Source organism: Herpailurus yagouaroundi, unplaced genomic scaffold, assembly GCF_014898765.1.
Source record: "Herpailurus yagouaroundi ecotype Mexico unplaced genomic scaffold, PumYag 184, whole genome shotgun sequence".
NCBI lineage: Eukaryota > Metazoa > Chordata > Mammalia > Carnivora > Felidae > Herpailurus > Herpailurus yagouaroundi.
The window spans coordinates 660,079-687,431 of record NW_024412415.1 but is presented as its reverse complement, the minus strand read 5'-3'; the positions used below and the strand labels follow the sequence as shown (position 1 = coordinate 687,431).

General features: G+C 44.6%; 1 protein-coding gene across 1 annotated transcript in view; it reads left to right on the top strand.

Annotated features, from left to right (window-relative positions):
• The window catches only part of RYR3 (ryanodine receptor 3), a 529,492-nt gene that overhangs the window by 470,206 nt on the left and 31,933 nt on the right, over positions 1-27,353 (top strand). The window contains exons 70-86 of the mRNA XM_040492205.1: positions 2,269-2,283; positions 5,011-5,181; positions 6,151-6,210; positions 7,734-7,865; positions 8,870-8,982; positions 11,792-11,888; positions 13,474-13,580; positions 14,001-14,052; positions 15,036-15,092; positions 16,520-16,619; positions 16,771-16,850; positions 18,396-18,472; positions 21,770-21,843; positions 22,092-22,109; positions 22,547-22,627; positions 23,094-23,182; positions 24,604-24,732. Coding sequence (XP_040348139.1) covers positions 2,269-2,283; positions 5,011-5,181; positions 6,151-6,210; positions 7,734-7,865; positions 8,870-8,982; positions 11,792-11,888; positions 13,474-13,580; positions 14,001-14,052; positions 15,036-15,092; positions 16,520-16,619; positions 16,771-16,850; positions 18,396-18,472; positions 21,770-21,843; positions 22,092-22,109; positions 22,547-22,627; positions 23,094-23,182; positions 24,604-24,732 — 1,452 coding nt within the window. The remainder of the gene's footprint in view (positions 1-2,268; positions 2,284-5,010; positions 5,182-6,150; positions 6,211-7,733; positions 7,866-8,869; positions 8,983-11,791; positions 11,889-13,473; positions 13,581-14,000; positions 14,053-15,035; positions 15,093-16,519; positions 16,620-16,770; positions 16,851-18,395; positions 18,473-21,769; positions 21,844-22,091; positions 22,110-22,546; positions 22,628-23,093; positions 23,183-24,603; positions 24,733-27,353) is intronic.

The window sequence follows — 27,353 nt, the reverse complement described above, 5'->3', positions numbered from 1 at the left end:
CAACGTTACAGTGTGATGAATGTGAGTACAGGCCACAGGTGTTAAATGACATTTACCATGCTCCTTAGGGTGACAAATAGGCCTGTTGATCTTGTTGCCTCAGTTGAGACACAAAGTATAGTAGTAAGTAGGACTAGAGAGTGAAAGGAAGCTAAGTCCTACCCTTGGCCCAGCTGTTGACTAAAGGTATTGGCCTTGCATCGTCCACGTAACTCTTCTGGACCCCGGTTTACCAATCTATAGAACGGGCTTGAGCTTACTATCTGCCTCCTCCAAGCTCTACCAGGATGCTATGTTTACAAGTCAGCTTTAAACTGCATCTCTAGGATAGAGATAAATGCAGCACGTTCATTCAGATGGAGAGATACCATGCCTCCAATAAATAGCAACTCATAGGCATTTCTGGTATTCTTTGGACGTAGAACTACATATTGAGAGAATGAGGAGGAGGTATTCTTACTGTGAGTTCAATCTCCATTGCCTTTTCCTCCCTGAAATTAGATGTTCTCTCTGCTACCTAATCTGAATGGTCACCTGTGCTTGCTTTTATCTCCACTCTTAACTGAATTCTGGTGTTGTATAAATGAACTTGGCCTCGGTGCATATGGCGGTTGTTGGCAGAGATCTGTGTATTCGAATGCTGCATGCCTACACACACTGCACATGCCATTGCAAATGGAAAGGAGGCAGAAACAAAATATACGGTGGGCCACACTATTTATACTTGATTCATTGAAGATTGGTTCAAAGATGTGTTCCATTTCTGGCAGCGAAAGCAGGTTGTTTTGGAGAGCTCATTGTATATTTTCTTTATATAACACCAGTTTGCAAATATGTGTTAAGCTAAATGTAACTAAGCTGAGCAAGTGTTTTTTGTTTTGTTTTGTTTTGTTTTTAAACTTGTTTTGTTTTCTGTAAAAATGGCAGCAGCTTCCTTGGAGGGGAATGGTAAGTTAGAACATGTTTAGCCCAAGAAATGTGGGTCTCTTGCCCAAGATTATGAGTAAAAAAGGGTTGGAAGGCAGGAAATATTAGAGTGCCTCATTGTTTAAAGCCTCTCCACCCATGAGTGTGATTTTGGTGTATTGAAAAAGGACAGAGAAGAGTTGTGAGCTCATCTTTGAGGTTTTCAAGGGTATTCAGACTTCTCTTACTCCAGTCTCTCCTCCTTCCCTCCAGTGCCCACCTTTCTCACTTAGTCTCTGTTCCCCTTGCTCTTGTGCAGCTCCGTTTTCTCCCCTTCTCCCTACCTGTCCCCCTTTCTATCTCTCTCCAGCTCTCTGTCTCCCCCTGGGGGTGGGGGAGGGCTTCCCCTCCCTCTCTCACTCTTTTCTACCCTCCCCACCTCCCCCCTCCTCCATCCTCCTCCCTCCTCTCAATTGCCTTCCCTCCTTCGCTTTCTCTCTCTTGATTTCTCATTCTCAGACTGGCTTGCAGAAATTCACCTTTCCCCCTAATACCTAATGTTGGGTTGACTTGCCTTCATTTAACCTTTTAGTGGGGATAAGAACTTCATATGGTGCAGGCTTGCCTATTTTTATTTTATTTTTTTAAACGTTTTCTCTTTTTTTTAATGTTTGCTTCTTTTGAGAGAAAGAGTGTGTGTGTGCAAGCAGGAAAGGGGCAGAGAGCGAGGGGAGAGTGAATCCCAAGCAGGCTCTGACCTGAACTGAAATCAGGAGTCGGATGCTTAAGTAACTGAGCCACCCAGATGCCCCTAGAGGACTTCTTGTTAGCAAACCTCCTTTTCATGGAAGCACACACATTGCCCCTTAGCCCAGTTCTTCCTTCTCTTTTCCCAAGCACAGATCTGCTGAAGGTGATAATGTGGGTGGGTGGAAGGAAGAAAGAAAATGGGGTCTTTGGTTACATGACAGATTATCTACAGCCCACCCAGGTGAAAGGAGGGAGGAGGGGGAGGGGAAAGGCTCTAGATCTAAAAGGTTTGTGTGGGCGGCCAGAGCAGAAGCCCACGTGGGTCTGAGTGGCACATGCTCAGGGAGGTTAATCTTCAAGGTGAACTTGACTCGGGGTGTTTTGCTTGGTTTGCGTGTACGTCCTCTTGACCAAATTAACCTCCATACTAACCTCCCGCTCACTTTTCATGCCATGCTCAGCTGGCTTCCAGAACTGTTGAGTTTCTGTTGTGTTGGCTGACAAATGGGGGCTAAGAAGCTATGACTAACATGTGCTACCTTATGCCTTGGACCCCTGCTTTTTACTGACTGACTCTTCTCCTTGTTTCTTTTCTTTTGTCTTCCCACACAGGCCATGCAAGTAAAGGTACAGGTCAAATGCATGACGTGTCTTTTCTGTCGTAGTATTAGAGGTGCCAGGCTCTGGCCACCCTCTGCACTGTGATCACCATGGGGGTGGTACAGAATGGATCTTCCCACCTGGAGGTCCCCCAGGCCTGCTCCAGGGAAGACACCTGCCCGTCAAAGAGTGAATGTAGGCCTACCCACCCTTGGAATGGGGAAGCCGGGGAAGCCAGCCAAGCCTCACCCTAACCGAGGTCTCCTTGCTATCTCTGCTCCCTTCCCCAGCTGCCCACTCTGCAGCCAGCACACTGACAGAGATAGGGATGCCGACAGGGCGTAGAGCCCAGGAGGCTCACTCCTCTGCTGTGCCATGCAGGGTCAGAGTCCTCTGTGCTGTCAGTGGCCCCAGGTTTTTCACACTGTATACCTCTGCCTCTTATGCAAGGCTCCCTTGACCCAAAGAGTTTTCCAATGACTCACCTTCAAGATTTGAAATCAGATGACCGTGTGTTTTTGCACAAAGTGTGCATATGGTGGAATAAACCCTGGGACAACTTTCCAGCGACCCATACAGATGAGAACCTGGAAATACTTCTCTCTGTTCATTAATGTGTGTCTGCTGCCATTGTCACAAGCTCCCTGCCCTAGGCTGTGTGACAGAGAAAAGGAGACGTGCAAGAGCTAGGTCACTAGCTCTTAGTTAGAGAAGGAAAATGGAGCCATGGCCAGGTCGACTTGGGTCTGGATGTTGACTCAGATGCTCACCTGCTATGTGACCTGGGAAAAATCCTTTACCTTCCCTGAGCATCATGTTCTCACTTATATAACGGACTTGTTTGTGTATCAGTTATTGGGAAGATTAGAAATGTTTTATTTAAGTAGCAGGCACATTGGAGTCACATCACATATGCAGCATTTATAACAAGAACACCATGAGATTGGCCAAATAAAATAGAGCGAGCAAGAAATTATTTGACTCGGGTATCAAATCCTCCTCGTTACATTTTGCATATTTACTTGATTGCATACTGCATGTTACTATTTACCTTTTACATGTATATGTACAGGGCACCTCGTAGTACAGGACACAAAACCGGGTTCTGTCCTTTATGGATGATGTTCAAGGGTAATGTAGACCGTAAAGGAGTTTTGCCTTAGGCAAGACCTTTAGAATTCTATGCCTGATGGTAGAACATGTGAGGAACCTAGCAAGCACTCAGTAAATGATAGAACTCTTCGTGGTCTTTGCAGGAGCCAGCTTTCACTTTCCACCATGTTCTGGAACACACGAAGCTGCCTTCTGTTAGGCTCCTTTCTTACCCACTGCTCATTATTTCTGACCACCCCCTCCCCCTGCTGTCCCGGGCCTGACCTGATGTTTTGGAGCACCCAGCACAAGGTGCCCTGCAACCAGCAGAATTGTCTGGTGGTGTTTGGCCGGCCTCAGTTGTGCTGGCCAGGAGCTTCGCTGTGGTTGCTGTCATGTAACCACCTGAAGGTACAGTCACCACAGGCTGGGTGAAGGCCATCACATCTATTTTCAGAGTGTCCATTAATGACGACGATCCTCTTTCATACTTTAAAGGTAATTTAAAGTAATTGAAGAGATCAGTCCCAAGGCAGTGTTAATTCTCACCCTCCTCTCCTCTCAGAAAACCTGTGCCTCCTAAGATGAATTCTGCTCCAGCTCAGGGTCCCAAGTCTCACACTGCCAGTTCTGGGAGAGGCCCCTGGCCTCCCGCTGCTCCCAGAGCCCTGTGTCTATATGTCGTCATAAGCCGCAGTACTGCCCCCTGATTCCTGCAAACATTTCACAGGCACCTCATAAAGCCAAGCTTCACTGGGCTCCATGTGTCGTTGCCTCCACAGCCCTTGCTTCTGGCTCTCCGACATTCCCACACTTCCATTAAGCACCTGCCCAACTGACGCAAAGTCTAGCAAGTGAGGTAGCAGGTAGACAGTGTGCTCCTTCAGAGGCTGACCTCACAAAAATCCAGTCGCTGCAGGGCTTGTGTCCTTGAGTCTACCCATAAGGCCATGTGTCAGGGACACTGAGGGTTCTCAATTGAGAGCCTCCGTGCAGAGCCTTGAACTCTTCTGAAACCTACTACTCCGGTGGGTGGACTTCACTGGGTAGATTCAGTTTAAGCAAAAGAAGGGTGGACTCTCGCAGACTGGGGGAGTTCTATTCAGTGTTTCTCCGAGCTTTCCCCTGCCAGATCCCAAAGCAGCCCTACTTTGGGACTTGTGTTTTCCGGTGAGAATTTGCACTGCCTCGGGGTAGAGGTTGAGTGGGATGCGGTGCTCCAAAACACTGGCTTCAGCCCTGGCAACAGAGCAGTTCAACGTAGAACGTCTTCCGTGTGTTTACTGATGCCCCAGCATCAGGATTCTCAGTTCTTTCCTAGAGTCATCTCATCAGTTATCAAATCATTCTTTTGGAAAGACACCAGTTTATCTGTTCATTTGGGCCCGGAAATGAGTGAGCCAAGACTGCAGGTGTCTGTGGTTTGTGTCCACTTACATGGTTCTGTGAGCATGTGCACAGGGAGAGGGCACGGGACCAGTGCTGGTCCTTTATGGCCACCCGGTTGTGTTTCACACACTCCTCTCACTGTGCTTTGACATGTACTGAGCCCCCCGCACCCGCTGTACTGACAGGGCCACAAGGAGGCAGGCCGCCTCCAAGAGGAGGCCGTTCCTCTCAGAATCACTGAGCCCCTCTGTTTATTTCAACCTCATCTCCTAGTCTGGAGGACAGGACCAGGAACGGAAGAAGACCAAGCGGAGGGGAGACTTGTACTCCATCCAGACCTCTCTCATCGTGGCTGCGCTCAAGAAAATGCTGCCCATTGGTTTGAATATGTGCACGCCAGGCGATCAGGAGCTAATCTCCCTTGCAAAGTCACGATACAGCTATGTAAGTCCCCCGTCTGCTCTGGCTGAGCATGGAATACTGGTGGTGGCAGCTCCTCAGAGCCTGAAGGGCTAGTTCTCCTTCCCAGGGCGACAGATGAACAGAAACAAAGGTGCACACAGGCGATACACTCTCACCTTTACTGGTTTTGGGGGCACCTGGGGGGCTTAGTGGGTTGCGCATCTGACTCTTGATTCCAGCTCTTGTCATGATCCCAGGGTTCTGGGATTGAGCCCCACCTCAGGCTCTGTGCTGAGCATGGAGCCTGTTTAAGATTCTCGTGCTCCCTCTCTCCCTCCCCTCCACTTGCTCTCTCTCTGTCCCTAAAAATGAAAACAAAATAAAATGATAAATTAAAAAAAAAAAAAAAAAAACTGGTTTAGGGCGCCTGGGTGGCTCAGTTGGTTAAGCGTCCGACTTCTGCTCAGGTCATGATCTCACAGTCCGTGAGTTCGAGCCCCGCATCGGGCTCTGTGCTAGCTCAGAGCCTGGAGCCTGCTTCAGATTCTGTGTCTCCCTCTCTCTCTGACCCTCCCCCATTCATGCTCTGTCTCTCTCTGTCTCAAAAATAAACAAACATTAAAAAAAAAAAAAACTGGTTTGAGAGCACATGCCCTTAGGACAGGTCTATAATTTTTCTTCTTTTGTTCTTATAATAAACATTGCAGCTGGGCGCCTGGGTGGCTCAGTCAGTTAAGCATCCGACTGTTGGCTTCCGCTTGGGTTGTGATCACATAGTTCATGAATTTGAGTCCCGTGTCGGGCTCCAAGCTGACAGTACAGAGCCTGCTTGGGATTCTCTCTCCCTCTCTCTCTGCTGCTTCCCCTGCTCACTCTTGTCTCTCTCTCAAAATAAATAAACTTAAAAAAGATCACAGCAAAACTGCCCATATGCCACCCATACATCCCTGCACCTTACTTTACATTTCCATAGTGACCTCTAGGAATAAAGCTGAACATCTCTTTCCACAGAGGGACACCGATGAAGAGGTGAAAGAACATGTGCGGAATAACTTGCACCTGCAGGAAAAGGTGATGTGGCAGGAAGACGGAACTCATGCAGGCTTCCCTCTGGCTGTAGGAGGCCCTCCTCCCATTTAGTTTACTCCTGTTCTCTCTAACGTGTTCTAAAAAAAAAGTCTCCCAGTACTGATGTTTAAGTGGTAGGACTAGCTCTCTGCCTTTAGTTTTTGTTGTTGTTGGGGGGGAGGGGCGGGGGGGTGTAGGGTTCGCCCTTCATTTTTGTTCTTTCCTTTGCTATTACAAAGAGGATGCAAAGAGGCATTTAATGAAGCATGCCTTCCCACCTGCCATGTATACACATCCAGCCATAGCAGGGGGATTAGATCAGGTCTCAAAATTGACTGACTGTGAGGCTTCTTCAACAGTGAAATGGACATTGGGGAGGTGGGAGGTGGGGGAGTTTTAGCACAGCCTGATCTAGAGATTTGGAGTTGGTACAAACCGGGGGGAACCACTTGGATTTTAAAGGCTGTCTGAGATTTTTTTTTCCAGGCCTGTGAATCTGAACAACTCTTTCCTCAGGTAGAATACGCCCTAAGATGCGGGATTAGGCTGACACAAAGAGCCACTTCTTTCTACCCCAAACATATGGGTATAGTGGGGAAAATACAGTACACAAGAAGGCAGTAAAAAGATATCCCAAGTGTCAGGATAAACAAGACACTGTAAATCACAGGAATGAGGAGAAGTTGATGCAGCTGGGAAAATTAATAGAGCTTTCTGAACCATATATGTATCTTACACGCTGGGGTTGTTAATAACCTTCAACGAAGAAGAGTGTGGGACCTAATTACCCATGCTGTGCACAAATGCAGAGCAAGAAACCTACATAAAATTAGCCTTAAACCTTACCTATAAATCTCCTATAGAGACAACCCTAAAACCACTTGGAGACTCTCCACCTCTTAGAATACAGGCTAACATGCCAATAAATAAAACTCCACCTGAAGACAAGGTCATGTTTAAACAACAACAAAAAAAAACATGAAAGAAAATCCACCATCATTAGAGAATCAGAAGATGTAACCAAGAGAAGAATTCAAGCTTAAGGAACTGTAGAAAGAAATTTAAAGATTAGTGTAGTTGATAAATATTTAAAGAGCTAAAGATAGCTATGGTAGCCATAAAGCAACACTTGCTCTTTTGTTTTTTTTAAGGAGAGTGGATATGGGATTGACAAAAGCCACATAGTGATTACAAAAGTTAAAAGCATTCAATGAAATTAAAAATCCAATTTCTAGGTCAAAAACCAGGCTAGGCACAGCTGAAAAGAAAATTTATGAATTGGAAGGTTGATTTCAGGAAATTAGAATGCAGTACAGATAGAAAGGGATGGAAATAGGACAAGTTAAGAGATACAGGCTAGAATACGAAGTTTCTAAATAGCATCTACAATGTTCCAGTGAAGATGATAGAGAAAATGAGAAAGAAGCGATAACAGAAGAGTCTCAGGTGCTCTGAAACCATGTGAGAAGTCAAGGCTATTTCAGTGCAAGAGGTGCTGCTCACCTCCTGTGTGCTTTAATTTGCAGTCAGATGACCCAGCAGTAAAGTGGCAGCTGAACCTCTACAAAGATGTTTTGAAGAGTGAAGAACCTTCCAATCCAGAAAAGACTGTAGAGCGTGTACAGAGAATTTCCGCAGCTGTCTTCCATCTGGAGCAGGTAAGGCACATCTGCCCTGAGGACTGAGGAAGCGAGACTGCCCTGGAGACTAGAAAGCTGTCCTCTACACTCAGCTGTTAGTTAAGTGTTCTCGGGGCACCTGGATGGCTCAGTCTAAGAGTAAGCATCCGACTTCAGGCCAGGTCATGATCCCACGCTTCATGGGTTCGAGCCCCGTGTTGGGCTCTGTGCTGACAGCTCGGAGCCTGGAGCCTGCTTCAGATTCTGTATCTTTTCTTCTCTCTCCCTGCCCCTCTCCTGCTTGCACTCTGTCTCTCTGTCTCCCAAAAATAAGTAAATAGTAAAAAAAAAAAAATTTTTTTTAATGTTCTCATAAGACCCAAAACCAGGAACAAGTATCATCCCAGCTCACCTCCAGATGTCATCTTGGTGCCTGGTGGTAGCAGATTCCTCAATGCTTTTCCCTCAGAGGTTTTCTTTCTTTATTTTCTTTCTTTCTTTCTTTCTTTCTTTTTTTTTTTTTTTTTTTACAAATTTTTGCCTTTAGATCAATGACCCCTTCAAATCCCCCTACCCATTTGTAAACCTATTAGGCAATAAATATACAAAAACAGGTAGGAGAAGGCAGAAAACCTAAGACCTCCACAAACTGAATCATTTGCTCCTGAGAGGCGCCTGGGTGGCTCTGTTGGGTAAGCGTCCGACTTCAGCTCAGGTCTTGATCTCACGGTCCGTGAGTTCAAGCCCCATGTCAGGCTGTATGCTGACAGCTCAGAGCCTGGAGCCTACTTTGGGTTCTGTGTCTCCCTCTCTCTCTGCCCCTCCCTCACTCGCATTCTGTCTCTCTCTCTCTCTCTCTCTCTCTCTCTCTCTCTCTCAAAAATAAACAATAAAAAAATTGAATAATTTGCTGCTGGGTACCTTTGGCTGGCTGTGGTTGAGAAATCAGAACTCTTGCAGGGTTGCGAAGTCTTAGCTGCAGGTGACTCCCTCCTGCCACCCAGTTAGCCTGGTGTGCACCTACCCTTGTGATGTCTTCTCAGGTCGAACAGCCTTTGAGGTCCAAGAAGGCAGTCTGGCACAAACTGTTATCAAAGCAGCGGAAACGGGCAGTGGTGGCCTGTTTCAGGATGGCCCCTCTGTACAACTTGCCCAGGTAAGTATTCTGTCATTTTCTTCTGGCATGGGAGCCAGTGATGGGAATTAAGGTTTCCTCCCTCAGCTGTGCTCCCTTGTGGCACGAACACCCATGATCCAAGTTTTCCAATGGAGTTTTCCATAAATGGCGCCCTTACCTTTCCATAAATGGTCTGCATGTAGTATCATGGGCTATTGCAGTCAAGGTAAGCAGAAAAACTGAAAACACATGTGATTCCCTAATGCCCCATGCCTGCCTTAACTCCCCATTTTACACCTTAAAGTCAGCCCAGTTAGCATATGGAAGCTCTTAGTTTTACTGAGGTGGGATTCTTTGTGAGGATGTAAAGGAACCCTGGAAAAAGGAGGGTCTCTAAAATGCTTTACTCAGAATCCATCAACAGATCAAACAATGTATCTATACTGAGGTACTTGGATGGCCCCAAAATTACTTTGTTTCCTCATCAGCTACAGAAATGTAACTTGAGAATCCATGCGCACAGTGTCATCACCCTCAAGATGAAGAAAGGGCACTGGCTAAAGATGTCGTAAGAGGCCAGTTAGGGGCATATTGCCTTATCTGTGTGGTCAGTCTATACTCTGCAGTCAAAAATATGTGAAGGCTTTTCTGAAATGTACTCCATCAACACAGGGCAGAGTATCAGTGCAGATTGGATAAACGTTGACCACTAACACTTGACTCGGTGTCATTGGCGATGTGGCGGTTCTCCCATCCTCAGACTGATTGCAGAGTCAACAAGGTTGGGCCTGTGACCAGTAAACAAAGCTGCTGATAGAATATCAGCCTCTGCTTCATCAGCTTGCAAATCAGTATGAACCATCCTCACCTGGTCAGGAAAAATAAACTGACTTGGAAAGGCATTTTCTGAATGTAAATAAATGTTCCCTTGGACTATGAGCTAACAGATGATTCCTAGGCTTGACACTTGGTTTCAGCAGACTGTGTTTCTTGGCCATCATTCATTCTGTGACCCTGTGTTGAGCCAATTGGCCTCCTGAGCTTTCCCATTGGGGTCTTTGAAGATAGTAAAGAATGATGACCTCTGAGGCACACACCTGGTCCTCCAGGACTCTTGAGAAAACAGACTAGTGTCTTTGGAAGTAGAATTCATCAATGAGAAGCCAAAATTTTAAGTCAAATAGTCGTGGGTATGAAGGCCACTAAAGTCCTGGCAGAAAAGTGAAATTCATAGCCCAGTAGAGAAAGCAAAAATGCACAGGATTTTTGTCTGTTTCCTAGAAGTGGTGAAGTATCCAAAGGCATCGGCTTTCCTCTGTGGTAGAGGCCCATGCCTCATGTGCTAACTGGGTCTCCGGGAGGACTCTGTTCTCAGCACATGTCTCCAGGGCCAGCCAGGCAGAAATTAAATCTCACAAAACAAGCATTTTTTTTCCTAAATCCTTTGAAAATGTTAGTAGCGTCCTCTTATGTTTCGGTTGCTCCTTCAGCAACCCTCTCTACCCCTGTACATGGAACAGTTAAGTCCAGGAATTCACTGTGTCTTTGATGAAATGTGGCCAGGCCCACCTGTAACCCAGCTTTTTAGAGAGTTTGCCTTAGATTTCTCCCCAGCATGGAGGATTGTAGGTATATTTTATAACAACAGTAATAAAAACGGAGAAGCTGGTGGTGGAGACCACTTCTTTCTCCACCTTGTCATGATCTAAACTGCATGGAGTCTTCCAGATGGAAGGGCTAAAGGTATTTATTTTATTATGTGAAAACTGTTTCTCTGATGTTAGTTTTTAAAAGACAACCTGTGTGCTTTTCTCCAGACACAAAATTAACAATTTCTTCCTGAGCACCTTTCAACGGGTTTGGCTGGAAAAGGTTAATGAAAAAACTCAGTATGACAGGCTTATACCCATTTTAATGGTAATGTAACCTGTGGAGAGACCCACTCACTTTCTGCACACTCCTCCTTTCTTGATTCATGATTTAACATTACCATAAAAACACAAATTTGTACAATTTTTAAGAAGACCTCTGATTGGTCAGAATTCAAAGAAAGACGGCAAGGGTTGTGTTCTTCCAGAAACCAAGGTCAGGTCTTAGATGACTCTGATGTTGACCTGCATCTTACTTTTTTACTCCTTCCCTCTCACCACTATCCTCACCTCTGGGAATCAGTTAACCACGATTCAGTGCCATATTCCCAGGAGTCAGTCCTGGCTTTTAGAGAGTAGGTGGCTCTTGACAGTTTCTCAGTGTTCCAGGGCCACCACTGGAGTCCATGCAGCATACAGAAGTGGTGCTCGAAGCATAGCACACCCACCCAAGTCTTGCCTTCCTAATCAAAGCCGGAGCACCTTGGAGGTGTCGTTCCTTGGAGATACTGCAAAGGACCCACGCTTTGCTGCTTTCGATATATCTGCGGCTACACCACTCGCCGTCGGCATTACTTAAATGGGATTACCTGGACAGGTTATTGGCCAAAAGGGATAACCACATTGCCATAGTAAGCAGATACTTCAGGATTGTGTCTTGGCCCAATGAATCATTTCTCATTAGAGGAGAAATGTGATAAAGACCCCTCGGGACCAGAGTAGGAATTCAGTTACCACCAGCCCCCCCACTAACCATGATTAGTTCATTTAGAAGGTGTTCCAGACATTCGGGAACTGGCATGTTAGAGGGTTCTGGTTTCTTTGAAATTAATGCTTCTGGTGTACTTCCGGCTGCCCTGACCAATCAGAAGGCAAGAATTGTACAAAAGTCTGTCCTGCTTACTAACCGTTAACCACCCAAACTAAAACAAGGTGTGCCATGGATCCCTCTTGACCTCACTCTCACCCCTTCCGCTCAGGCACCGCTCCATTAACCTCTTCCTCCATGGCTATCAGAGATTTTGGATAGAAACAGAGGAGTATTCCTTTGAAGAGAAACTAGTACAGGACTTGGCTGTAAGTACTGACTCAGCTGGAAGCAGATACGGGTGTGAATGAATTTGACTTTTGTATTCATGTGTGTGTGTTGTCACAGTTAAACATTCACAAAGAATTGGATGTATCCGTTGGGAAGGAACTAACTGTGTAAATTATCAGAGGAGGCCCTGCTAATGGTCGTAGGAGCCAGAGGATAAATTTCACTTGGAGGTGCTACTACTGTTACCATCCTCATCATCATTATTAACAACTAATATTTCTCGGGATGCACAGCCATGCGATGAAAAGTTCACGCTAAGTGAAGTTTTGAGCACCATTGGTTGCAGGAGGCCACCCCGTCCTAGCCGAGGCTCTGCATTTCTGGCCAGTAGCTCTGCTTTAGGGAAGGCACATCCAAATCCCCTTCCTGCATTTCACATTCCTGTATCTGGCCCTTCAGAAAACGTGTCATGCCCCGTCTCTAACAGACTTCATGCTCTAAAACTACTTAAAACGACATGCAAGGGGAAAAAAGCTGACTGCAGAAGCACCACAGAGCCTCGTCCTGGTTCAGACAAAAAATAAACCCTCCATTCCATTGACCAACCCATGGTTCTTTTTTTCTCTTTCCCCTTACTTTCCCCGTTTATTTTTTCTCTCATCCCTTAGTCTCTCTGTTAATCTTGTTCTGTTCTGTGTTTCTCATATCCAGTCTTTTGTTTCTCTTTCCCTGTCTCCCTTTGTTTCTTTTCCTTCTCCTCTCTTTTTTGCTTTTAATCCTTTCTCTCCCATTTTTCTCCCATTTGTCTTTATGCCCTTCATTCTTTTCCTCTACTCCCATCAGTAAGAATGACGGCTCTTAAGTTTTCCCAGCTTCTTGATGAGTGAACTTGACAGTGAGCCCTGTTGGCCCTGCCCTTCGGAACCGTTCACGCAGCCTGCGTAGCTCTCACAATTTACTGAATGTGGTATGCCCTGCGGGCTCTGCCACTGCTAGAAACTCCCACCTCTTGCATCAGCTGCTATTTCCTTTTCCATAAGAGGAGATTGAGAAGAGTTAAAGAGGAGAAACTGCCAGGCTTGGAGCTCCAGGATGACATCATTCAGGAAGAAGATTCTAGAATCAGCAGTGAAGTTAGGAGAGAAATGAATAGTTAGCAGACCCCAAATGGCCCCCGTGTTTTATAACTCCTGCCCCACCCCTATTTCCAGCCCACCTCTCCAGGAGAACTTTCAAGTGTTGACCGAGAGGTCCAGACTCTCGGGGAGCTGTCCAGAGCCTCCCTCCTGAACTTGGGTGCCCAGAGCTTGCATGAGACTTCTGCTCACTGGAGTCTGTAGCTCCTCCCCTGTGGTCAGGCTTTTGCTTTTCCTTTCATTTTGTTGGAATTGAGAATTGCAATGTTTCTTTGGCTGAAAAAATATATATATATATATTTACGTCCCAAACCTTGCATCCTTAAGGGCTTCTCGTCCAGTGATAAACATACGACATAGTGGTTTCTCTCTGTGCTTTGATCTGACGCACTGTGTGCCTTGCGCTTTCCCTTCTCTTTGTTCGCATGTGGTTGTGTGGCTTGTGCTGAGGTCCATGCCTAACACCTGTCTGCATTGGTTTGTGTAGAAATGCCCCAAGGTGGAAGAGGAGGAGGAGGAGGAGACAGACAAGCACCCAGACCCACTTCATCAGATCATTCTCCATTTTAGCCGCAATGCTCTCACGGAGAGGAGGTCAGCACCAGCAGAGCATCCTGCTTCTCAGAAGCACCGGGAGTGGCTGTACCAGCCCCACACTTTCATCCCACAGACGGCACTGCCTGGAAAGGGGGTGCCAGATTCAAACAGTTCTTCCTGGCTGCCCTATTGTTGGCCATCAGGAAACATCCGGGGAAACTACATAAGCCACAGTCCTCTCGTCATAACGTGAGACACTGAGGCTGAAGAGGAGCCTGCAACTGTAACCTTGATCCCTGAATTCCACCATCAGCCAATGCTGGTGCAGATTTTCAGAGCGGTTTCTAAGAATCCGGGTGGGGGAAGGGGTTTGTTCATTCACTCACTAGTACATAGAATTTAAGATTTCTGTGGCTCTTAGTCTTTTTTGCTGAGTCCAAAAAAGAGCCTGCTAAATATTTCCTCCATTCTTTCCAGCAAATTGGAAGACGACCCCTTGTACACCTCCTATTCCAGCATGATGGCCAAGGTACACCTGAGTTTTCTTCTGTCATAATCTCAGTCTTTCTCTCTTCCCTTTTGCCTCTTCAGACACGCGAAAACTGTCATTTTGAACAGCAGGGCATAGGACTCGGTCATGACATGGACTCCAGGCACTGCACAATTCATGTGCCATAGGGGTGACATTAGCAAACCATTCCACCATCCCCCTCAGGAAACTCAGAAGCATTGCGGAAACAGTGGGTGCCAATGGCTCAGTTCACCCAGCAGTTCCAAGCCAGCTATATGGAGTTTAGGTGTATAGACTGTCTTTGCATTTTCAGTCAACGTTCAGAACATATCCAAAAGCTCAAACACATCTGTAGGTGAAGGAAGTTCAGTACATTTGGAAACAGGCTTTAGACACTGGAATGAGAGCCTGTGCTCTGGCAGAGGCAGAGTGACATTGTTCCTATGTCACGTAGAATGACCGTGGCCTCCGGAATGCTGAGTGGTAAGGGAATTGCTCCTTCTCAAATGTGAAACCTTCACATCAGGCAGAAAGAGGGATAAATTGGGGTACAGGAGCACCTGTTCCTTTAGCTCCTGCACCACAGGGTCATGATGAGAAGGAGCACTTTGGGATTCACATCCTAAGTGTCTCCAGTCTTCTTGCCAAGCCCCGAGCTCTTGTTTGGAAAGGGACAGCTCCCTGCACTCTTGCCTCCCTTTACAGCAGAACTTTATATGGTGGAAGAGTTCAGGTCTGTGGTTAAACCAGGTAGGTCCCTGCTGGCTCTGTGAGCTTGGTGTTCCCATTTCTCATTTTTGAACCCCTTGGTAGCTGCAAAGATAACATTTCGAGTAGAATGTTGCCCTGCAGTGGTCAAAATGTTCTTGGCTTACAAAGTGCTGAGGTCCTGAGGTGTGTGTGAATTACATCCTGTCCCTTGCCCTTGCACAGTAGAACAGTCTTGTTTATTAGGCTTATCTTTAACTTGTTTCCTCCTTTCCCTGTTCCACGGAATCCAGAGTTGTCAGAGTGGGGAGGACGAAGAAGAAGAGGAAGACAAGGAAAAGACATTTGAAGTAAGTTTTTACTAAGATTGAAGACAGGGCCACCCTCCAAAGCCAAAAGCAACAATCAGACCTTCAGAGGTGGCTGCTGACATTAACCATGTGGCACACCCACCACGTGTATCTGGTGACAAGCACACAGTTCTGCGTGCATGGGGCGCATGCGTTAGCCATGGTTCTGTTGTCTCTCTTCCAGCCTAAGGAAAAGTAGCAGGCACCCAGTCAGTCCACAAACCCCCCCATGGGTTTGGTCTTCTGGGAAATTTTGTACTCCTACTCAAATATGGTAGCAACAGGAGCGAGAGAAGGACAAATTCAAACGTCTAAACATGGAAACTAAAACCAATGGAGACACTAGGGTGATTTTTGCACTACTATTCTATAAATGTAATTACTAGCAATTTTGATTTTGAGGCATGCAGGACTCAGAGTCTCCCAAGATAAAAACCTTATTAGTTTACTGGTACCCTTTTTATAGACACAGTAGACAACAGTGAAAGTAACTATAATTATAGTTCTGGAAGGCCTTGACATTCTAGTATTCCATATTTGGTAAAGTCTCTGTTAATGGTGGCCTGAGCATTCTAAAAAAAAATTTTTTTTAATGTTTATTTTTGAGACAGAGAGCATGAATGGAGGAGGGTCAGAGAGAGAGGGAGACACAGAATCTGAAACAGGCTCCGGGCTCTGAGCTGTCAGCACAGAGCCCGACACAGGGCTCGAACTCACAGGCTGTGAGATCATGACCCAAGCTGAAGTCGAATGCTCAACCGACTGAGCCACCCAGGCGGCTCGGCCTGAGCATTCTAGATAAATGGGTGTTCTCTACATTCAGGCAGATTTGCTTCACCTGAGCCCTCAGCAGGTTTCACTGTATGTTGGAACATTGAAAACAAACACATTTTCACCAGGGGTCACTTCCTATAATTATAGTATTACAGGGGAATGGGCTATGTTTCCTACCAGTGCAGAAAGTGGGAAATTCATCATTACCATAGGAGTGAATTGTGGATGGGCAGTTTTGGAAAGCTGAATAGTGTCTGAAAACCAACCTCAGATGTCTCCTCTGTTCAAAATTACATGTGTTGCCTTCCTTAAGCAGATTCTCTCCCTCAGTGTACCTTACCATGGCAGATTGCCTGAGGATTAATAAATCTTCCCTTGCTTTGTTTTTTTGTTGTTGCTTTTTCTTTTTTTTTTTTTAATTTTTTTTTCAACGTTTATTTATTTTTGGGACAGAGAGAGACAGAGCGTGAACGGGGGAGGGTCAGAGAGAGAGGGAGACACAGAATCGGAAACAGGCTCCAAGCTCTGAGCCATCAGCCCAGAGCCTGACGCGGGGCTCAAACTCACGGACCGCGAGATCGTGACCTGGCTGAAGTCGGACGCTTAACCGACTGCACCACCCAGGCGCCCCTGTTGTTGCTTTTTCTTTCCAGGAGAAGGAAATGGAAAAGCAGAAAACCCTCTACCAACAAGCTCGACTGCATGAGCGTGGGGCTGCAGAGATGGTCCTCCAGATGATAAGTGCCAGCAAAGGTGATTCTGTGATTTGTGGATGGGCCCTGTAGCTACCACAGTGATAGCACACTGTGACACGAAGTCATTATTAAAGAGTCCCAACAAAGCCCAGTAGATGTGATTTACCCTCTGTTTCCATGGTAATTCAATCAAATCTTCACCATGGCAGGTGAGATGAGCCCCATGGTGGTTGAGACTCTGAAGCTGGGGATCGCCATTCTGAATGGGGGCAACGCTGGTGTACAACAGGTACTGGGGACTCACAGTTGGTAGTGCACACTTCCCAGGGTATTCCCAGTTGGCAGCTGTCACACTCCGGGCAAGAGGTGTTGACTCTGCTACAGCGGGAGCCACCCAGAATCACCTGTGCTGGTGTTTTGCCCTTAGTGGCCAATTATATCAGAGTAGCTGGGAACACAGATAAAACCAGAGCTAGGAGGCTACAGATAAATGTATGCTTGATAAAGAGGGTTTAGCCATGGTTCAAAGAGAAAAACATTTAATTTTTTCATCATCAGATGATTTATTTCTTGTACAAACAGGCTCTGAAGGAAGTTCTCTAAGCCTTAGGTTTTTATTTTAATCGTTTTACGTGTTAGCTGTCTTCCCACGAGCAAGGAGCCCAGTCGGTTAAGTGGAGTTCATAAACCCCACACACCTGTTTGTCCGTTCATTCGTTTATTCGTTCATTCAGTAACCGTATTGTGATTGCTGACAACACTAAGGTCAGCCTCTGCTCTGGGATGAAGGGTACGGCAGTGAATGAAGCAACTACAAACTCTTGCCACCACGCATTAAATGAGAACACACGGAAGCCCAATGGGGAGCTCCTGGCACATGGAACTCATTCAACAATCTGAGTTGAAGCTGGTCGCAGGAGACAGGAAGATTCTGGTGTCTCCAGGGCCCTCCAGGCTCTGCCTTAAATCATCTGTGTGCCCAGGAATGTGACATTTCAAAGACTCTTGGCATTCGTGAGGGTTACATCACAGAGAGATGTAGCCTGTGAGAACTTCCAGATTTATAACTACCATTATTGTACATAATTTTTCCCAGCCTTTCATTCTTCCCAAACCAATTTGTCACGAAAGAACTTCCATTTTCTAAGACACGCTTCACTTTCTCTTCTCTTCCATCACCACCCCATCAGTTGATTTTCTTTTTTCTTTCCTTTTCTTTTCTTTTCTTTTCTTTTCTTTTCTTTTCTTTTCTTTTCTCCTTTCTTTCTTTCTTTCTTTCTTTCTTTCTTTCTTTCTTTCTTTCTGTCTTTCTTTCTTTTTTTACATTTTTATGATGTCAGACAAAGTTACTGCCTTCCCAGTAACCGAGAACAGAGGTAACAAAGTCTGATTGTGAAAGACAGTGAACTCTCAACTGGGTTCATTACTGGCTAAGCTCCTTGCTCCAGGGTACCATACTGAGCACATGAGTTTTTCATATTCTACCTCAGCAACATTTAACTAGATCACAGTCCTGGTGCTTGTTCCCAAATGGGAGAGACTTTAAACAATAAATCTGTGAATGCCCATGGTCTCCTATACTGCCCTAGCACAAATGCCAGTGGATCTTTATGAAATAAAATCTCCATCCAAAGAGATTCTGGTTCCATAACAAGAGGGTGGGGCTCAGGCACATGGAAAGGTTTATGTGGTTCTAATGCTTACCCAAGGTTACAAACCACCTGGATATGACTCTGTGTGACTGGGCTTGGCATTTCTCCATAACATTTGGGAGGGTCAGTATTTGTGGCATAATTTACATTGCTTTTCCTTTTAAAATGTGTCTCCCTTCTAGAAAATGCTAGATTACCTAAAGGAGAAAAAGGATGCTGGATTCTTTCAAAGCCTTTCCGGCCTTATGCAGTCTTGCAGGTAAATATGAGAAAACCACCTATAGCGTTTTTTTCTGTTCAGAAGAAAGAAGAATGGGGTGAGGAGGAGCACAAAATAGAATAGTTTGTCAAGGAATTGTTGAGGAAAGACCTACCTGCCTTAGAAAGCTAAAAGGATGGGGATTGTTCCTCCAGTCTGTAAGATTACATTCAAAGAGCATACAGAAGGGAAAATGTAATCTCCATTACGCGCACACACACACCTCGTTTGGTTTTTTAATTACCTTTACCTCCTTTTTTTGGGGTATGTTGTTTTTCTCAGAGCTGAGTGTTTCGCCTAAACATAAATCCTCATAAAAGTAAATCCAGAAAAGAATGAAAAAGAGGAGGAATACCTCACTAGGACTCTAATGCTGTGTTTTCATTAGACCCATTGGGCACTTTGTTAATCTTCATCCTTTAACAATTCTTGGAGCCTGAGTAAGTATCGGGTGGGTACATATTTTGACAGATCTGTTTCGACAGAGGGACATCCTAACCCAGGAATATTTTGCCATAGCCTAAAAACCAAAGCATTAAACTTCGCACTTTTATTACCATATATGTAAGTGTCACCTCATGGCTGACCCCCTGACGAATGAACAATGTGTAGCCAAAGGTCATAAGGTTACCATACTTAATCATTTTGGAAACAAGCTAGCAATCTTTCCAAGAAAAGTGTCAGTTTATCCTCTAAGATTCATATGTATTGTGAATAGTCTACAGCTTGTTCTGAAAGAAATCAAGGTTGGAACACCTGGGTGGCTCAGTTGATTAAGCGTCCAAGTCTTGGCTTAGGCTCAGGTCATGAGCTTACAATTAGTGAGTTCAAGCCCCACATCAGGCTCTGCATTGATGGTGTGGAGCCTGCTTGAAATTCTCCCTCTTCCTCTCCACCTCCCTCTGTTTCTCTCTCTGCCTCCCTCTCTCTGCCTCCCTCTTTCTCTCTTCCTCCCTCCCTCCCTCTCTCTCTCCCTCTCTGACCCTCCCCAACTCATGCTCTCACGTGTTCTCAGAATAAATAGGTAAGCTTTAAAAAAAAGAAAGAAGGGTGCCTGGGTGGCTCATTGGTTAAGCCTCCGACTTCAGCTCAGGTCATGATCTCATGGTTTGTAGGTTTGAGCCCCCCCCACATCAGACTGTGCTGACAGCTCAGAGCCTGGAGCCTGCTTCGAATTCTGTGTCTCCCTCTCTCTCTGCCCCTCCCCTGTTAACTTTCTGTCTCTTTCTTTCTCTCTCCCTCTCTCAAAAATTAACAAACATTAAAATTTCTAAATAAAAAAAAAGAAAGCAAAGTTATAATTATCTAGCTCATTTTCCTCTAATTAATATTCTTAAAAATGGAGCATCAGGCTTTGCACTTAAAAATTTGCGGGATGGACATTCTTTTGGTGGAGTTCATAATTCTGCTAATCTTCTTTGATGGAGTAAATATCGTACCCAGGGGTTGTAGGGAGCATATTTGAGCTGCGGTACAATCCCTTATACTGAGCTCCATTTTCCCCCCACCAATAACCAATCCATTTATTACCTCTCTCAGGAAAAGAAAATGTGATAGTGTCCGACCTGACCCACTCAGTGTAAAATAGTACATGTAGACTCAGAGATGGCAAAAATCAAGGCAGTCCAGTTCCATATTGCCCATGAAATTCTCAATTAAATTTCTGAGTGTTCTCTTAGTAGTCTGTAATACTTCCTATTACTAAACTCATTTATAATGATGGCTTGGACAGACAAGTGACATACCTTTAGAAGCCAACTGAGTTCTCACAGAAGTTTTAGGATATTTTTATGCTTTTCTACTGATTATAAAAATAATACGTATTTGTAAAATATTGAAGCAGAGAAGTTAAAACATTTGAAATGGGTGGCTTGGAACACTGTAAGGGTCAGAAATGTCTCCAGATTGTCTGCTGAATCAGAACTGCTGCTTTAAAGCAGCTATGTCCAGGGGCGCCTGGGTGGCGCAGTCGGTTAAGCATCCGACTTCAGCCAGGTCACGATCTCGCGGTCCGTGAGTTCGAGCCCCGCGTCAGGCTCTGGGCTGATGGCTCGGAGCCTGGAGCCTGTTTCCGATTCTGTGTCTCCCTCTCTCTCTGCCCCTCCCCCGTTCATGCTCTGTCTCTCTCTGTCCCAAAAATAAATAAATGTTAAAAAAATAATAATAAAAAAAATAAAGCAGCTATGTCCAAAGGCCCTGTTTCCCTTGACAGCAAAACCCAAATAGAAGGATGGTTTTATGTTATTGAGAAGACCCTGTTTACAGCAGGATCTGAGAAAAACCAACAATATGGCAGTAGGAATTTCACTGTTTTCTCTTTAAAATGTATCTAAGTTGCAGAAGATCTGTGGCTCCCTAAAAGGGGGAAGAAATGCTGGATTTTTCCCTAACATCTTTCCAATCCAACGGTCATTTCCTTTGCCCAGTGGTAAAAGGAAGGCAAAGTTTTGTGGACTCTTAAAGGACTCAGCCACAAGCTACCCTAACAGCTAGATTTTTGTGAGACCTTATATGATGTTCTGTAAAGTCTTTCAGAGTTGGGAAGGAGTTAGAGCCTGTCAGAGAACTAGAATGAGTCCCAATTGGAAATAATATGATTATACATTGTCCTCTTTATCAAGTTCTGTGGTGGTGCTCGTGGCTCCTGGCTAAGTAGGATTTGGTGGTGGCTGTGACTGAGAAATTTGGAGAAAGTGTGGGAACAAGAAAAAAAAAAGGGGGCCAGCTTGTTACAGGTTCAGGAATACTACGGACACCATTGCCCCCCGAAAGCTTCGTCCAGCTACTGTTGGCTTCTGAATGATGCAAGAATTCTAAAAGGGTGTGGCCCTTTGAAATCTGAAATTTGTAGCCCTTTCCATCAATGTTCATTCTGAGCACTAAAAACTACAGTTCCTTGTGATTCTCAGAATAGGTAAATGCAGGAGGTGAGCGTTAATTAGTGCAATTTGAAGTCAACTTTCTTTGGGGAACTCTTAGAAGCAGATTATTCCAACTCTACTTGAGAAACCTTTCTAAATCTTCATGCGTAAGAAAGGGCTCAAACTGGACAAACAAGGGCAGCTGTAACTCTTTCTGACCCTTCTCCGTGCATGTCTGTGAGCTGTGGGCGTCCTTGGACAACACCGCTTGGCGCAAACCCAGGGAACTGTCACACTTTCAACCACACTGTAATGTGTTAGGCCATTTATGGTAATATAATGACAAGATTCTTAGTCAATAGGTACAAGTGATGTTAGAAATCCATTTTCCCGGCGTGCATAGCCCTGAACCTTGTTTCCTCTTGTCTGTTACAAGTGTCCTTGATTTGAATGCATTTGAGAGGCAGAATAAAGCTGAAGGCCTGGGGATGGTTACTGAGGAAGGAACACGTAAGTAACGAATGAATGTGAAGGCCATTCTCTTCCTGATTTCCGTCTTCGTTAACTATTTCTGGTTAGAGCCCCTGCTCGGTGCATCTAAATGTGCAAGGGTGTGCTCACTTTCAGCACAATATTTCCATCGGTAGCTTTGATAAAGGCTGGATGTGTCCATAGAGCCAATCTTAACTAGACACAGTTTATCATGGTCTTTATGATTTTTCTTACTTTGCATTCTTCTGTTTTTCTCTTATCCCCAGTCATTGTCCGTGAGCGTGGTAAGTTTGAGTTTCTGGCCCAAGTTGTCTACCATGTATGCAAGTCCTCAGGGACCTTATTTAGTTGCTGCAGTGCGGACACATTTTAGGTTTGGTGGTTGCATGTGAAGCTTAACTCAGCAGTTCAATGCCTAATTAAGGAACTGTCTTCCATCTGTAAAGCATGGGTGTGGACTGTGCACCGTTACTGCCCTTAGCCTAGCTGTTTTCCTTACAAATGCATGGGGGGTGGGGGGGGCTGAACATTTTAGCTTTGTTGGTCATTGCATTTTGCGGCCTCAGCTCCAGGTTAATCGGGTTTTCTCCCCCTGCAGTTAAAGTTCCCTTTCCGAACTGTTCTGACACAGGCCCTGTTATCATTTTTGCTGCTGTTTTGCATCGGGAAGTGTTCTGTCTTGAGAAGCCAAACAAATGCTCACCAGTATTCTGTTTTCAAGGTGAAAAAGTACTCCAGAATGACGAGTTTACACGAGATCTCTTTAGATTCCTGCAGTTACTTTGTGAAGGACATAACAGTGGTAAGTGGAACAGATTGATTTGTCAAAGGAAAACAACATTCAGGTGCCAAATTATGATTCAGCTCAGGATGCCACATTTAATACAACCAGCTGTTGGCTGAAGGACGACAGCTAATCCATTCCTTAAAAAAAAAAAAAACACCTTATATAAAAGGAACTTTAACGTCAGGGCTGATGTTATTTAGTGCCACCCAGGCTAAGTTGCTTCCAGAAGCTTCAGATGGTGAATCTAAACACCCTCCCCTTTCTGTCAAGTCCCTCGGGGCTCATTAAGTCCACTTTCTGGCATCACCAGGGTGGGAGGGCTCAGGGCAGAACTCTGTCCTGCAGGACCTGCCAGGACCCAAACAGGATGGCCTTGTGTCAGGCTTTTCACGTAGCACGTCTCTTCTGAGTTCAGCCGAGGGGGCTTGCCCAGCTCCCTCGGCATGCTGAACAGGCTCTGACCCAGCCCTGGTGTTCTCAGACTTCCAGAACTTCCTGCGGACTCAGATGGGCAACACCACCACTGTAAATGTCATCATCAGTACCGTGGACTATCTCCTGCGTCTGCAGGTGAGTGGGTCTAGGATGGTGGCGTGGCTCACGTACATCTCCAGAAGCTGAATACAGTTACCATGGGGTCAGGGAAGGCCCCGCGTACAGTCAAGCCCCAATAAGAAAGGGATTATAGGGGCGCCTGGGTGGTGCAGTCGGTTAAGCGTCCGACTTCAGCCAGGTCACGATCTCGCGGTCTGTGAGTTCAAGCCCCGCGTCGGGCTCTGGGCTGATGGCTCAGAGCCTGGAGCCTGTTTCCGATTCTGTGTCTCCCTCTCTCTCTGACCCTCCCCCGTTCACGCTCTGTCTCTCTCTGTCCCAAAATAAATAAACGTTGAAAAAAAAAAAAAAGGGATTATAATTTATGTCCACTCACTTAGGGGAAGTCAAACACCTAAATATGTGTGTTTGAAGACTGAAATAGGGAACTTGGTTAAATATCAAATCATCTGTTATAAAATGCTAATTTACTTCAGTTTTGCCGGTGAAAACCTCACCGCAGTGCCCTAGAGCCACAATGCATGAATGAAAACAGATTTTTTTACTAGGAAACAGAGGTACAGACGATGGTGGGAATGAGTCTTAAGAAGTCGCTTTGTGCTTAGGAAGTCACTCGTTTCAGCTGTTGGAAAGAATTCCAAATAATATCAGGAAAATCTACACAAACATAAAAAGATTCTCTTTTCTCTCTGCTGACTCTTCACCCTGGTTCTGCAGCTTACAGTTGTGACCTGGAGCCATCTGTTTAACCTCCATGTGTTCCAATTTTCTCATCTGTAAAATGGGTAGCACCCATCTCCAAGGATAGTAAAGATGGAAAGGTTAAACATATGCAGCGGGTCAGAACAATACGTGGCACCTAACAGTGTCAGCTGATGTGTTGCCTCCATTGTGCCCATTTTTTGGATGATAATCAGTATTGCCTTTAATGTATGTTTTTCATTGTGAGTAAGTTGTCCTACATCATGGTCACCAACGTCCAGTGAACACTATCCTCTTTCCTATCTGTTCTTTTTTAAAGGGGGTATATGTACATAAAAGATGCTAGAGATGAGATACGTCTGTGCTTTCTCAGAGTCCTGAGTCTCTCTTTTTCTTAATTTTTTTTAATGTGTATTTATTTTTGAGAGACACAAACAGAGCATGAGTCGGGGAGGGACAGAGAGAGAGGGAGACACAGACTCGGAAGCAGGCTCCTGGGTCTGAGCTGTCAGCACAGAGTCCAATACTGAGCTCAAGCTCATGAACCATGAGATCATGACCTGAGCAGAAGTCAGATGCTTAACTGACTGAGCCACCCAGGTGGCCCAAGTCCTGGGTTTCTATCTCTACAAAGAGGTCATAAAAATGTAGGATTCTCTTGTACTCTTCCTGAGCATTGGGTTTAGCATCACGGACTGCAATTTGAGAAATACTAAACTCTACTTGTTTATTCTTAGGAATCAATCAGTGATTTCTACTGGTATTATTCAGGGAAGGACATCATTGATGACTCTGGACAGCACAACTTTTCCAAAGCTCTGGCAGTCACGAAGCAGATTTTCAATTCTCTTACAGAATACATCCAGGTATGTGCTATAGAATGCATGCCTGAAAACAGAACATTTTTAACATTCCCATGTTCTGTATCCCATACAGAATATTTGGATGCATATATGGACTGTGCATCTGGCCCTAGCACTGACAATATTTATCGACAGATAGGAGCCAGTTGTACGGGAGTACTCCCAACAGCACTACCCTCTATGAGAAGCTATAGTTAATCTCCCTCTCTGTGACCTAGTCATAGCGTTGTCCTACTCTGCATTTATCTAGTTACGTTTTCCTTTCACTTCTGGACTGAAAACTCGCTGCAGGCATAAAATTTCTCATTCAACCTAAAATTCTTCATTTCTAGCACAAGCAGCACATCCTAGGTGTTCAGTAAGCATGGAGAATGGAGTGGAGTAATTGATAGAATGAAGGAATAAAGGTATAAATGGGGTTATCCTGAGTCTTTAGGTCAAAAATAGAATTTATGACAGCCTACTAGTTTCTCAGAAATTCACTCTATGGAAAAGGTAACTTAGCAGCACATAAACTCTGTCCAGTGGCAGTCAAGTCTAGAAATGAATTTCAAGTTGAACATTTAGATCTTGCAGTGCTCTTTCGCTGTTTACAACAGCCTGTGGTCATTGCCTACAGTGGTCTAACAACTGTAAAAACAGGGTGTACTCAGGCATAATTTTCTATGATATCAGTAGCCATATCATAGTCCTCTAGGATGTAATACAAGATATATTTTATTTTATTTTATTTTATTTTATTTTTTAATTTTTTTTTTAACGTTTATTTATTTTTGAGACAGAGAGAGGCAGAGCATGAACAGGGGAGGGTCAGAGAGAGAGGGAGACACAGAATCTGAAACAGGCTCTGGGCTCTGAGCAGTCAGCACAGAGCCCGACACGGGGCTTGAACTCACGGACCGCGAGATCATGACCTGAGCCGAAGTCGGCCGCTTAACTGACTGAGCCATCCAGGTGCCCCACAAGATGTATTTTAAAAACCATCTCATGAGCCAACCAGCACACTCCAATTATATTTGCTTATTAAACTACATACAGAACTATCAACTTGGAATATTTTAAGGGAGAGATCAGGCCTTGTTTTACTCAAGGATTATAAGAACATGGCGAGAGAAAGGTAGAAGCAGGTGACTGATCTGAAGGGTGACAGAATGTGAAATACCTGTGAAGGGCATTGAACAGATTTGACAGGCATTTGATTTGCTCTCTGTGGAACCCATTCTAATCTTCAGAATTTCCCTTGGAGCACTTAACCCAAAAGGGAAAAAAAAAAGCTTATTTTTGGTGAATGTAAGTTCCTTACAACAGCTGGTTTTGTTCCAAAAATAATCTAGGGGCTTCTACGGATCAGACACCAAATGCACACGAACGATGATTTTTTCAACAAGCTTAGATGACTTAGGAAGGCAGGCAATATCTCTTGTGCTGCCCTCTCCCCTGGACATTCTGCCAAGGCTTTTCTAGAACTTTAGATGCTACATGTGTTCTTTTTGGAAATTTATTATTGAAGAGTGATTTGGAGATGAGTTAAAGGATAAAAACAAAATAAACTATAAGGAAGAGTGAATAATGAGAAATGAAGGCAGAAAATGACAGAAGAATCTAAGTGTATAAAAAAATGTAAAAAATGATCTCCCTGAAGGGGTGGGGAATAAGATACTGACCTAAGAAACTTTGGAAATGAATACAGACTGTAAGACCAAAGGCAAAAGGAACTGTACATGAACACTTTAGTTGCTAAAGTTTTTCTTGTGTTAATAATTCTGTACCCATTCTACATATATAATGGAAGTGAGCAGTCATTAAATGGCAGAGGCAAAGTTTCCCCCTGGTGAATGGAAGGTTACAGATACACAAGGAGAAGCAGCTAGATGACCCCAGTGGAAATGCGTTAGAGTTGGCTACATCAGTATGCTAAGTTCATGCTCAACTTAATACTAATGCAGATAGAAACATTTCTATATATTTTGTATACACAAATACCTGCTGCTCTGTCAGCTGAGAGGGCCTTAAAGTAATGACATCGCAGTAGAAGCCAGCACAACTAGCTGGTTTCTAATGGCTTCTAATACCATTCTCCAGTGAGAGGGACCAGGCTTCTTGGAGAAAGGGCTGGTCCAAGTGCTGGGGCAAGAAATCCATTGGATGAGCCTGGAGAATCCTATAGTGCAAGGAAATGCAAAAAAAAAAAAAAAAAAAAAAAAGATGGGGTTATGTCCAAGGGACACAGTGGCCAAAACTAGACAAATTTGAGTGACAAAATAAATAAAGTAGTATTGGATGATAACCCAAAGCAGAAGATGAAGATGTGAAGTCCATATTAATGTGAATAAATGACTAAATATATAAGAAAGAATAGACAAATCTCCCATGTGGAAGAATTCCAAACAGTTTATTTTTTTAAGTGTTGATTCAATAATGTAAAAAGAGGAAAGGTTATTAACGGAAAATGCAAACTGGGAATGAAGTCATCCCTCTATGTTTGGCTTTCAGAAAAGGTAGAGATGATATTCCATCTAAAGTTTACGTTAACGATATGAAGACCCTAAAGGCAGTTGAACATTAGCGATATTATCCACATTTTTTTTTACCTGATAGCTATGTGATCATGCATTTTATGTATA